Raw genomic sequence first — 12,506 nt, forward strand, 5'->3', positions numbered from 1 at the left:
ATGCACCGAATCCACTATTTTGGATTCCGCCGAACCACAGAATCCTTTGTGAAAGATTTTGCAGAATACCAAACCGAATCCTAATTTGCATATGCAAATTAGGGGTGGGAAGAGGAAACCATATTTTACTTCCTTGTTTTGTGACAAAAAGTCACTCAATTTCCCTCCGAATCGGATTCAGTACGGCTGGGCAGGAGTCGGCCGAATCCAAAACCTGGTGAAAAAGGCCGAATCCTGGATTAGGTGCATCCCTAGAAAAGGCTGCCCTGTCAGCACTCACAATAAAGTGCCTGCTACAAGTCAGGAAACAGTTCCTGCAACACAAGGATTCCCCAGCACTAAATTGTCTCCCATCACACACAGCAGTGGCAAGCACAAAGTGCACAGTAGCAGCTGCACCGGGTGGGAGTGGCCCGGGGAGGAAGGAAGGAGGGACCCGGCTCCTGCTTGTCACTGCCTATTACTTATTCATTTCTCCCAGGGAGCCCTGCCAGCAGCAGCTCTTTTCTCTCTACTACTTCAAACTCCTCTCTGCAACCGTTGCTTGTAAAGACTTTTTTTTTTTTTCCTGTTTTGTTCTCTAATAACCTCCTCTACCCCCTCCCTTTTTTTTTTTAAACAGGCAGAGAGGTCAGTTAATAGAAACTCATGTATCCATCTTTGCGCAAATAGTTATTGATGGAATAAAGTCTGCTGGATTTTTTTTTTGTTTTGGTTGGGAGTTTTATACGTTATTATCTGGTGTGGTCTGTGTTTTTTGGGCTGTTTTCAGGGGCAGAGTGTCGTTCTTGCGCTCAGCACTCTATGCAGCGCCGGGAGCTGCTTATCCCAATAACCAAACGCGTGGCTCCTTTGTGTACAGCGGCAGCTGCTGCCGATCTGGCTGCATGGGCACCTCTTGTGCTTCAGCTCCTCACGGCAGGTTTTATTTTTAAATAAACACAAACCGAACAGCTAGCTCCTACCACAGAGACTCCTCTCTAGATTTTTGTGCGATTGTAAATGCCGAGTAACTGGAAGATCTGCCACCAGCCTTTACGCAAATCGCACTCCGCTGGCAAACTTGCCTCCGTCTGCACCTGAGACTTCCAGAAAGGACAAGCAACTCAAGGCCGATTCCTTTTAAGACAGGACAAAACTACAAGTTGACAAGACAAGACGTAAAGCATGGATGTAAGGTTTTACCCCGCCGCTGCTGGCAATGCCCTGAGTGGGGATCCTTCTAACCTGGACTTTTCCCAGTGTTTAGACTACTACAGCTACAAGGTGAATATTCCGCTTTTGTTTTGAAAGTCAAAAGTACTAATATGCTTATGCTTTAATAATCAGATATTTATTACAGATTCTCTAACACTGTGTTAGAGAATCTGTAATAAATACCTGATACACACAAGGCTCCTCAATGCTGTTGCCTTTAAAAATAACTCATGTTATTGATTTATCACCATCATTAACCAGAGCCTTTATTTCTCACTCACTACTACTCACTTGCCTAATACTTTACTATTTCTCTTCTGTTCCATCCACTCATTTTCACGCTGCTCAGTTTTTGCCACTTGCAAACTTTTTAATCTTTGTTAATTTTATTTTCCTTTTTTTTTGGGGGGGGGGGGCAGATTTATCAAAATGTGATCAAATGTTATATTTATTCCTATGGGTTTTTTTTTTGTTTAGAACCATATTTATGAAATGGTGATTTCTAACTTTCACCCTTTGATAAATGCGCTTCTCAAAACAGGAGTGAATAGAACATGGGTGAGTTTTTATTTAGTAAGTTCAAAACTCACATTTTGATACATCTGCCCCCTTAATCTATGTAAATTCGGTAATGGATTAGGGAACATTGGTTAGTATGGTGTGTGACTGAGATGCATTCTAGTGCAGTGCTTTGTCATTATGTGGCTCTGTTGTGACAGTATTTGAGAAGAATGAATAGACCCTATGCAGAATGTTTGACTTGAGCTGTGTGCAGATCATTCTCCCTTTTCCTTTTGTTGGGGGAATAAATGAATGGTTCAGGTTATATTAATATTATAAGGCTCTATATGCCTTGCCCAGCCACTTTTCATAAGAAAGCTTTAAAGCAGCATCAGAAGCACACTGTTTCTTAAAGATTGCTAGGTGTTTTTTGTTTTTCTTGGAATTCCAGATAAAATGTTCTCATTTTAAAGACGTAATTGCGGAAGGCAGGCTTACTTCTCATGTACTGCATCAGTGAACTGAACCATGTTTTTTTCTTGTCCCATGGGCATTAACAATAGTAAATATATTACTATATGGCTGGAAATTTCTGATTGTCTAACATTATTGTAATGAACAAGTGAAATGCTCCCCACCCCCCTGCCCTTAACAATGAACTAATAACTTTTTCTCCTGAATAGTGAAGCACAGTACCTATTATTATTTATAAATCATTTCCATAACTCTGTACAAGTGTAACAAAATGATTCAATGTTATTATAAACTGATACAAATGAGAGGTCCCTGTTTGCAACAAAGTAAGAACTACAGCCAGTGTTATAAATCATGTAACTAAAATGGTATATTATTAATGTGTACAGAGAGTTGAATAAAAATAAACTAACATATCTGATTTTTTTTCCTGCAGATATTCTAGCTAGTTATCATAGCTTGTTATCACATACTACTACACAGACATTTAAAATTGGTTCATTTTCCCCATGGCTTACCCACAATGCCCCTTTTCTTACCATAATAATAACAGACTTTCCTGTTGGATGTTTCACTCATTGAAAATATGAAGACATAAAAATTAGCTAATGGTGTAAATAGTTAGAGTAACTAGAGTACCAAAAAATGTACATTTAAAGCACAATTGTAGCCCCTAGTATTGTGATGTCTGACCTGTGGGTCACAGCGAAATAGAATTCACATTCTGTTTAGGTTGGGGAAGTATTCTGCTACAATAGTCTTTACCATTAGTATTATGTATTTATATTCAACATTTAGCAGTGTGTGTATCTATCATATATATTAAATATGTATATATATATATATATATATATATATATATATATATATATATATATATATACACACATATATACACACACACACAACATTCTTCATTAACTATTATTTTCATCAAATCAGTTAACTCAGTCTATTGCCTGGAGGTTCAATTTATATCTCTTCTTGAAGATTTAGTATTTATTCAGTGATCAGTAAGATTGTTTGTTCCTCAATAGTGGCGCAGGTTACTGACAGCATATCGCAAGTGATACAATGCATTTTCTTTGCAGAGAAACTAAAGAGCTAAACCTGGAAATGTATCAGCTCAGTTATGGACAGTACTACCTTTGAATACCTACAACTAAAATCAGGATAACTTTTGTTTTCCAAAACCATGTGGAAATTTTAGTTTTAATGTAATTTTTATGGCCATTCATGTCTGGGTTTGTAGATAAGACTTAGACATTATTTACTAAAGGGCCCCAAATAAACTGTATCATATCTATAAATATTTTATGTCTGGATGAACCAATTTGCATTTTACCTTAAACCTTTCTAGGCCCCACCACCACTTATTTTCTTACCAATGTGTTGTTCACCTGTTTTTTAAATACATTTGCCCTATTCTAGTAGTTTCTAATGCCCTTCAATCACGTATCAGGCTGTGGCCCATTTTGCTAGAACCTCTTTACCTTTGCTGTAGGCAAAGTGCCTGAACACGTGTGAGAACTGATCCTAGCAGTGAAGTGAAAAACTTGTCCTTAGGGTCACTAGGGTCTGCATTATTACTTTCAAAGTTATGGTGTAGGTATATACAGTCATTAATGCCATATTCATACTAGGATTTTGCTTCATTTTGAGTTTTTTTTCTTTTTTTTTTTACTATTGAAACATTGAAAAATGCCTTGTTTCTGTTTATATTTTGTTTTATATCAGTTACAAATGTTCACCACAATACTTGATTATTGAACTGCTTAGTGATGAACTTTGTGTCATGATAAATTACAATCAAAACATATTATTTATATGTTATAATAAATAATGTACCTACCTTTGTAAAATATGAGGGTATTCGAAATCACCTTAGAGTTCCATGAACTGAATAAAAGCACTTAGCCTTCACGCTTGTGCCTTCAAATAGTCATGCAACTCTGAGGTAACATGTTATCTTATATTTCACAACAAGGAGTATATTATTCCCTGTATTATATGTTATCTTATATTTCACAACATGGAGCATATTATTCCCTATATTATAATGTACATTTTTATGTTTACATATATTCTGTATGGTGTGTGGTAGTGGGGAGGGCATGTGGATTCAAGTTTTATGGAAAGTCAGATTTGGACTCTGTATTTTAGCGGAGCTATGTTATTCTGTGTTTAAAGGCCAGCAGTATCGCCTTATTCAGAATTCTTTGGCTCATTCCCATGTCTCTATGCCAACTAGAAGTAACAAAATGTAGTTTAATACAGCTTCTGTATCAATATTAGATTAAAAGTACATAGGCACAAATGTGTGCATGATGGCAAGGTGTTGTCTGTGCTCCATTAAAGAGCTAATGATCATCATACAAACTTTATGAGGATTTCCTTTCGGTTACTTAGGAATATTGGCAGCTCCTAAACAAATTCATCAAAGGTACACAAACATATGATGGAAGTACCTTTTTTATCTTGAAACAAAGTATATAAATAAAGGGACTACTTTAAGTTGTATTTGTTGGTATTGGCTGATAAAAAATGCTTTTAATTTCCTTCAAATCACAAGAGATTAAGTCCTTCATAAAATAATGATAAAGTTATAATGATTAAGTTGAGCCACCACCCACTACTCTGCATAAAACACACATAGCCAATTATCATCAAGCACTCATAACTGCATATCGGTGTTTAAAAGCAATGCATCCTGGTTGTCAAGACTAAGCACCGCCCACTGGTAGTATGGAAGAGAATTGGCCACTCCATGTTAAACCCAAAAGAGCTGCAAAGTTAAATGGGTTGTTCACCTTTGAGATAACTTTTAGTATGATATAGAGTGATATTCTGTGACAATTTGCAATTTGTTTACATTTTTTATTATTGAAGGTTTTTGAGTTATTTAGCTTTTTATTCAGCAGTTCTTCAATTTGCATCTTAACCAATCTGGTAACTAGGGTCCAAATTACCCTAGCAACGATGCACTGATTTCAATAAAAGACTGGAATATAAATAGGAGAGGCCTGAATAGAAGGATCAGTAATAAAAAGTAACAATACATTTGTAGCCTTACAGAGCATTTGTATCTTCGAAGGGAGTCAGCGACGCCCATTTAAAAGCTGCACAGAGTCAGAAAAAAAGGCAAATAACTATAAAATTAAATAAATAATGAAAAACAATTGAAAAGTTGCTTAGAATTGGCCGTTTTATAACAAAATAAAAGTTACCTTAAAGTTGAACAACCCCTTTAAGCCTTTGATGTGCTAAACAAAAGTCTTTTTTTCATCACCACCCTGGCGTAATGATTTGCAAGGAATCTTATTTTTGAGGTTACACTATTGCTACAACATTAAATAATTTGATATGTTGTCTTTATGAAGTACTGTAATATTTACAAATTGATCTTTGTGAATCAAAACAAATATGCCTTTTATATAAAAGTCATGGAACGATGACTTTTTCAAAATGGTATTTTTTGTAAGCATACAGAAACAAATTCAGGTAAGTAACATTTTTTTCCTAAATGATAAATAACACCAAGGGAGTTATTGATTAAAATCTGAATGGCAAAAACCTGAAAAACTCGAGTTTTTTTTACTATTCAATCAAAATTTTTAGTGGGAAAAAAAACTAGAATTTTTCGAGATTTATTATACCCCGAGGGTGGAAGTCAGAATCTGAAAATCTGGGATCTCAGACCTGCTGAGGTCGTATAATATCCTATTTGAAAGTTTCTGTGGTCTGCGTTGGAATTATCCCTGAAAATCCGACTATTTAGGACTTTTCGGGCAAAAATCTGAAAAATTAATTTGAAAAATTCAATTGAAAAATCGTATGATTCGGGAAAAACTCAGAAGAAATTGGACGAGTCGGGTTTTCACTTTATTTTATCGATCCTATTAAATTGTGATTTTTTTTTTTAATAAAATAATTTCTTTTGGTCTGAGTTTTTAATTTAAAAAAATCTAAAAGGTTTTGATAGATAACCCCCCAAATATATGGAATATTTCAGAACTGATCTAGTATTTATTCATATCCTGTCAATTAAAAGCATATGACCTAGTTTTATTGCAGTGTGTTTTTATCAGCTCTGGTGTGCTCAGCTGTGTTGTATTAGTTGTGTAAACAAAGCCCCACCCATGCAGTATTCATAGCTTTCTCCTAAAAGCTCAGCAAATCAAAATGACCCTGTTTATATGTAAAATATAATGCTTTCTTGAAATGTTAAAGAATGTTAAAACTATAGATTATGTAATGTAATGGAGGTTACCTGTAAATGCATAGAAGGCTTTTTCATTTCCTGTAGTTACTGGCTGTTTACATAGAATATCAACATGTGACTTGATTCTGTGAGAACAGGTATTTCCTTCTGTTTAAGCAAACATTTATGCATATCAAAGGGGGCAGCTACTTTGCTTTTTACAGTTTTCAAACAACTTCCTTGTCGCAGTATTGACAGTAACCAAATAAATCCAAAAATCTAGGAAAATAGATGTTTAAAACATATCTTTGGATTACTCTCTGTACAAGCTGTGAGCAACTTTTTCTCAAGTTATACAACCTACCAAACTACACCCCAGCTGGCTTTTCATTAGGGGATTAGCAAACTACCAGTGGCAAAAGGCAAATAACACTGGAGGTCTTGTACCAGGCAGAATCTTTAAGGTAGAACCAGTAACACCTATGCTGAACTTCAAGGCAGTATACCCTTTTTTCCCAACATAAGTAGTGATGGGCGAATTTATTCGCCAGGCAAATTTGCGGCGAATTTACGCGATTCGCCGCCAGCGAATAAATTAGAGACATTTTTTTCAAAAACGAGACGCCGGTGCCGTTTCGCAAATTCGCCCATCACTAAACATAAGTTCAATGTAGTGGGCTGAACATACATTCCTGTTGTTTTGATCACAAAAAATCTGTGGTTTTTGTTTTTTCCTGAGATAAACAGGAAAAAACTGAGAAACTGATGGTACTCTGTTCTTGATCCTTGTAAAGTAGATAGATTACCTGTGTGTCCCTTCATCCTATCATTGTGACTGTTTTCTTTACAGAAGTCCATTATGCAGGGGGTTTATCTGTATTAATCAAATTATCCTCCTTGCAAATATGGATGCTCTGAATCCACTATTTTGGATTCAGCCGAACCCCTGAAATCCTTTGCGAAAGATTGGGGCGAATACCGAACCAAATCCAAATTCTAATTAGCATATTCAAATTCGGGGTGGGATGGGGAAAACATTTTTTACTTCCTTGTTTTGTGACAAAACGTCATGTGATTTACCTCCCCGCCACTAATTTGCATATGCAAATTAAGATTAGGATCGGCTGGGCGGAAGGATTCAGCCGAATCCGAATCCAGCTGAAAAAGGCCGAATCCTGGCTGAATCCCGAACCGAATCCTGGATTCGGTGCATCCCTACTTGGAAAGACCAAACATGGAGTAGCTTAAGTTTGCCTGTTTGCCCTGTTTAGCTCAAGAAATAATAAAAAAACATAGATTTTAGTTAATAACAACAGGCAAAAATGTATGATCAGTAGAAAGCCTCTTCATTGCACTCATGTTGAACAAGGGGTTATAATTTAAACATAGAATTGTAAAAGCATTGGGTAAATGACAATAATAGGGTTTTTTTAGAGGCCACTGAGAGCCTTTGTTATTTTATTTATTTGGAGGTCAACTGTGATTGTATTATTGTAACATAGGTTTTCCATAGGTTTACCTCAAAAAGGTGTACAGTATGGCAGATCTCAGAAACGTAAAAATAAAGATGTGAAAGTCCATGTTTTGTGCAGATATTACACAGAGCCTGAATATTTATCAGTTTAAGGACGTGAATAGTAGCTGAAAATTTCCAGTAACATCACTCTGGTTTTGCTGCCTGTTTTAGGAGTGATACAGTATTGTGGAGGAAACAATTTAATATTGACATTTATGGGCAGATTTATCAAAGGTCAAATTTATGTGAATGTTTTTTACTGTAATAAATTCAAATATACCCACAACTCGAATGGGAGGTTATTTAAAGAAAAAATTTGAGTGTCTAATATTCGATCGAATAGTCCCGCCCCAAAAGTTCAAATGAGTTTTCCCTCCGAAAAAAGCTCAAATGTCAGGAAGGCAATTAATATATTCAAATAGTTCGACAGACCTCTGCCATTGCCAAATTAACTCAGCACATTTTAGGTGGCGAATATTCAAATTAAAACTGTTTCCATGGTCGAGATGTGCTAAATCTCATTTTGACCCCAAAAAACTATTTGAATTTCGAAATTCGAATTTACATTTCGACCCTTAAATAATCTGCCCCTAAGTATTATAAAACCTTTGGCCCGATAAAGTTTGCACTGTATTTTCACTTATGGGCACATTTACTAAGGGTCAAAGTGAAATTTGGAATTTAAAAACTTCAAATTTCGAAGCTAATTTTTGGGTAGTTTGACCATCGAATAGGCCTAAATTCGACGTCGTTTCGAAGTAAAAAAGTTAGACTTCGACATTTCGCCACCTTAAACCTGCTGACTTGCTATGTTAGCCTATAGGGACCTCCTAGACCCTATAGCCAACATTTTGCTAAGTTTTTAGAAGTCGAAGTAAAATCGTTCGATCGATCGATGAAATCGTTCGAATCATTCGATTCAAAGGATTTCATTGTACGATTGAACGATTTTACTTCGACTGAATATGGCCAAATTCGATAATAAAACCCTTGATAAATCTCCCCCTTAATGTAACTTAACATAACTCTCATGGTATTTTCTTTTTAAACAAGCATCTTCTCTTGGTGGGACTGATTAGTAGTCAGTAAGAGCTCAAATATGGCAACCACTAACTACAAAAGTCTAAACGATGACTGACTTTTTACATCCAGGCATCTATAAATGATGGCCAGTTAATGATTTTCAGACATCCAAGAAGAGTTTGCAGTAGATAAAAAATGCAATTAGACTGCTAAAGGTTCTTGTGAAAGTGATAGATCTATGGGTTGTGTTATCTTGACTGGATCCCTAATCAATATATTGCACGTGTGCTAATCTTGATTTGCAGAGTGATTGTGTAGCTAATTGCTGTACTGATCAAAGCTAATAGGTCTTTGTCAGACTTGCAAGCAGTCACACTTTAGGCAACAGGTTGTTCACAAATCCCACACTTAATGAGATTAAGGTTGACTTCTGTCATCATAACCCTTTGGCATCATCAAGATATAAACCAGACTTCCTTGTGCAGGGAAACATGCCATAATGCTACATTTTTCTAAACCTGTCATTTGTCAAAGGTTAGCTCTGGCATTTAATATAGCTAATAATACGGTTTATTGAAACAGAGGGCAGCTTTATAGGTGCATTAGTATTTCGGAGAGTTTTAAAGATATTGCCTGCATTTAAAAAATCTAAGCGCAAACCTTTATATATTTATAAACATAGATTATATTTTAAATTTTTAATTACAAATGTAATTTTTGGGAGTTTAAAGGAGTAGGGTTTTCTTCAGTTTTATAAAAGATGTGATCACTGGTATGAATATGAATAAATATATATATTTTAAGATTATTTCATCAAAATCAAATGAACTTTTATGAAGTTGAGAGAAGCAAAGTATTTAACCTAATAAAATGCCTCAATGCCTTTCGACTGAATGTCTTTATATTCTGCATTATATCTAGATATAATATCCTTATTTATCATGACCTTTGTTTTTCTTTTTACATCTAAACAGGATTCCTATTTTTCATGTTTGAAGTAATTTAATAGTCGTGTCTAAGTACATTTAGCATTTTCAAATATCAATGAAAATGTGTACAGATTTGATGTTTACTTTTAATTTAGGTATTGCATTTTTTAGCAGTTCAGCAGCAATTTTCTTTTGGTAAATTGTGGTGAGCTTTATTTTAACTTTTTGATAAATATATCCCTTGGTGTAAATCTGTTGGGGCACAAATTGTACTTATTTGTTTTGGTGCCTTAATTTCGCTGATGCTAAGTAAATGCATTCATAAGTCATAAACAATTATTTATTGCTCATACAGTATTAGCCCATGGATAAAACCTTCACACATGTGTAGGATGAGAGAATATCCACATTAGAAACTTATATTTTGCCTTCAGTGTATTTGTTGCATACCTGTAAGATCACATTAATGAACAATCTACCTGGGACAGGAGGAAGGACTTTGCCTCCAGGGTTATAACCGGTGACTTGTTACTTCCATCTTTCTTTTAAAGAAAAGGAATACAGCTAGAAAATAAAAGTGTACTAACCCATAGGTTCAGCATCTCTGTAACAGTAATGACCATCAAAGTTTCCACAGGAGCTCTCCACTTTGGATTTTGTAAGGAATGTCAGTAAAACGCACATGCTCAGTGTGGTCTGGGCAGCTGTTGAGAAGCTAAGCTTAGGGGTCATTGCAAATCATCAAGCAGAAAATTAGGTTTGTCTGTCACATAAGCTGATGCTACAGGGCTGATAATTATTAACTAATGAAAATTGTACTGGTTCTGAAGCTGCCATATAATCAGAACAAATTACTAATCAGCCTTGTATCATGACATTTATATTATATAGTGAATAAAGTACCTCCTATTGTAAAATATAAGGATATTATAAATTATAGAGGAGTTCCATGACCATATGAAAGCACGAGGCAAAAAGCCTCATGGAGGTCATGGAACTCCAAGGTGACTTGGATATCCTCATATTTTGCAACAGGGGGTACTTTATTTATTATAAAACACACATTTCAGTAAGTCGTGACTTACTCCGATTATAACCGATGACATCACTAAGCAATATATTGTGATTCAGTCCCTAAGCTCAATGCTGACCGCAGAACAGAGCATGTACTGGGAATCAGCAGAAAAGGAGATAGGGGAGCTTCTTAGGGCAGATTGTATGTAACAGATCTACGGTTAAAGGACTGTTATTGCCTTGGGCTAGTAAAGAAACCTAAAACATAATGTAAAACATTCTACCCTTTTTCTTTGTTAAGGTCTTAGTTTTCATGAGATATTGAGTATCCTCAAAATGTATAGGTGAAAATAACCTGTAAAAACAATTCTTATAGTTTAGTTGTAAGATCACGGAAATCATTCAATTCCCTTTCACAGCCTTGCTGGTGTAGTGCACCATTTCAAGTTTCAGGGAGGCATATGATCTAATTGTTGTATGATGATGGAAATGATTTGGTGACTTGTAATGTGATTTAAATGCATTGTCAGGGATAAACAAACGAACATATCAAGGCCATCCAACGCCAGAGCTCACATGTGGCCTCCTAGGGATTCCCTAGTCTGCTTATTGGATGTATAGTCTTCTTTGTGTATCATTACATTATTTTTTCTACCAGGACTGGATTATATTATTTTATCTACACTGCATTGTAAAAGCTGAATGTCTTAATATATTTCACTTAAAACATATGTTTTAACTTTTAAAAAAAATGACAAAATTGTTGATCACCAAGATTACAATGTTAATAATGTTTATTAATCAGGTTAATAATGTTAAAAATTATTATAATACTGTATATAAAAGATTACATAACAAAATCAAGGTAGATGTATCCCAGGTCAACCTTCCTGTAAACAAGTGGTGCTTTCAAAGCAAATCTAGCGTTATTTATATAATACATGGGGAAAAAAAAGTACTGTATTTTTTGTATAGGTTTTTTGTTTTTTTTTATGATCTGCACTTTTAGTTATACTAAGTTTCTTGACATATCTGTATTGACCCTTAGCAGATAAGGGGTTAATGACAGAACAGACATTTTTAGCTTGCTGGTGCAGTAACTTATTAAACCAACAATTTCATTTAATGTCCATTTGGTATTTAAAGAGCACCAGTCTGTCTCGCTCTGCATCGTAGAAGTTCATAAAAAACGCTGTGCAGTTTATAAATATGCAAGCAAAACAACCCTTCATCGCTTTTCTAAAAAAAGAAAAAAATTAGATTGAGTGCACGAGGTGAAATGTCTGTATTACTTTTTGAGATAGACTATGCAATCATCAACTAGTAGCACCTTCCATTAATACCAAGTGTTGTTTCAACTGACTAGTGAGAAATATAATGAGGATAGAGAGAAAGACCTTCCAAATGCTCCTGTTTGAAATGGTGACCTTGACTGCAGCAGATGTAGTAATTATGAGGCTGGAGAGCTGAGTCATTGTTCATTTTTAGTGGTATATTGGTTTCAATGTGCTAATCAAGCAAGATAAAATCCATATGGATGCCATGTAGTTTGATATGGCTTATTTGTGTGTATATGTATATGTGTGTATATATATATATATATATATATATATATATATATGTATGTATGTATGTATGTATGTATGTATGT

General features: G+C 35.1%; 1 protein-coding gene across 1 annotated transcript in view; it reads left to right on the top strand.

Annotated features, from left to right (window-relative positions):
- The first annotated feature begins 462 nt into the window (after window positions 1-462).
- Window positions 463-12,506, top strand: part of tox3.L (TOX high mobility group box family member 3 L homeolog) — an 80,513-nt gene continuing 68,469 nt past the window's right edge. The window contains exon 1 of the mRNA XM_018257839.2: window positions 463-1,266. Within this exon, the coding sequence (XP_018113328.1) occupies window positions 1,168-1,266 (99 nt within the window). The 5' untranslated portion in view covers window positions 463-1,167. The remainder of the gene's footprint in view (window positions 1,267-12,506) is intronic.

Source organism: Xenopus laevis, chromosome 4L (assembly GCF_017654675.1).
Source record: "Xenopus laevis strain J_2021 chromosome 4L, Xenopus_laevis_v10.1, whole genome shotgun sequence".
Classification (NCBI taxonomy): Eukaryota; Metazoa; Chordata; class Amphibia; order Anura; family Pipidae; genus Xenopus; species Xenopus laevis.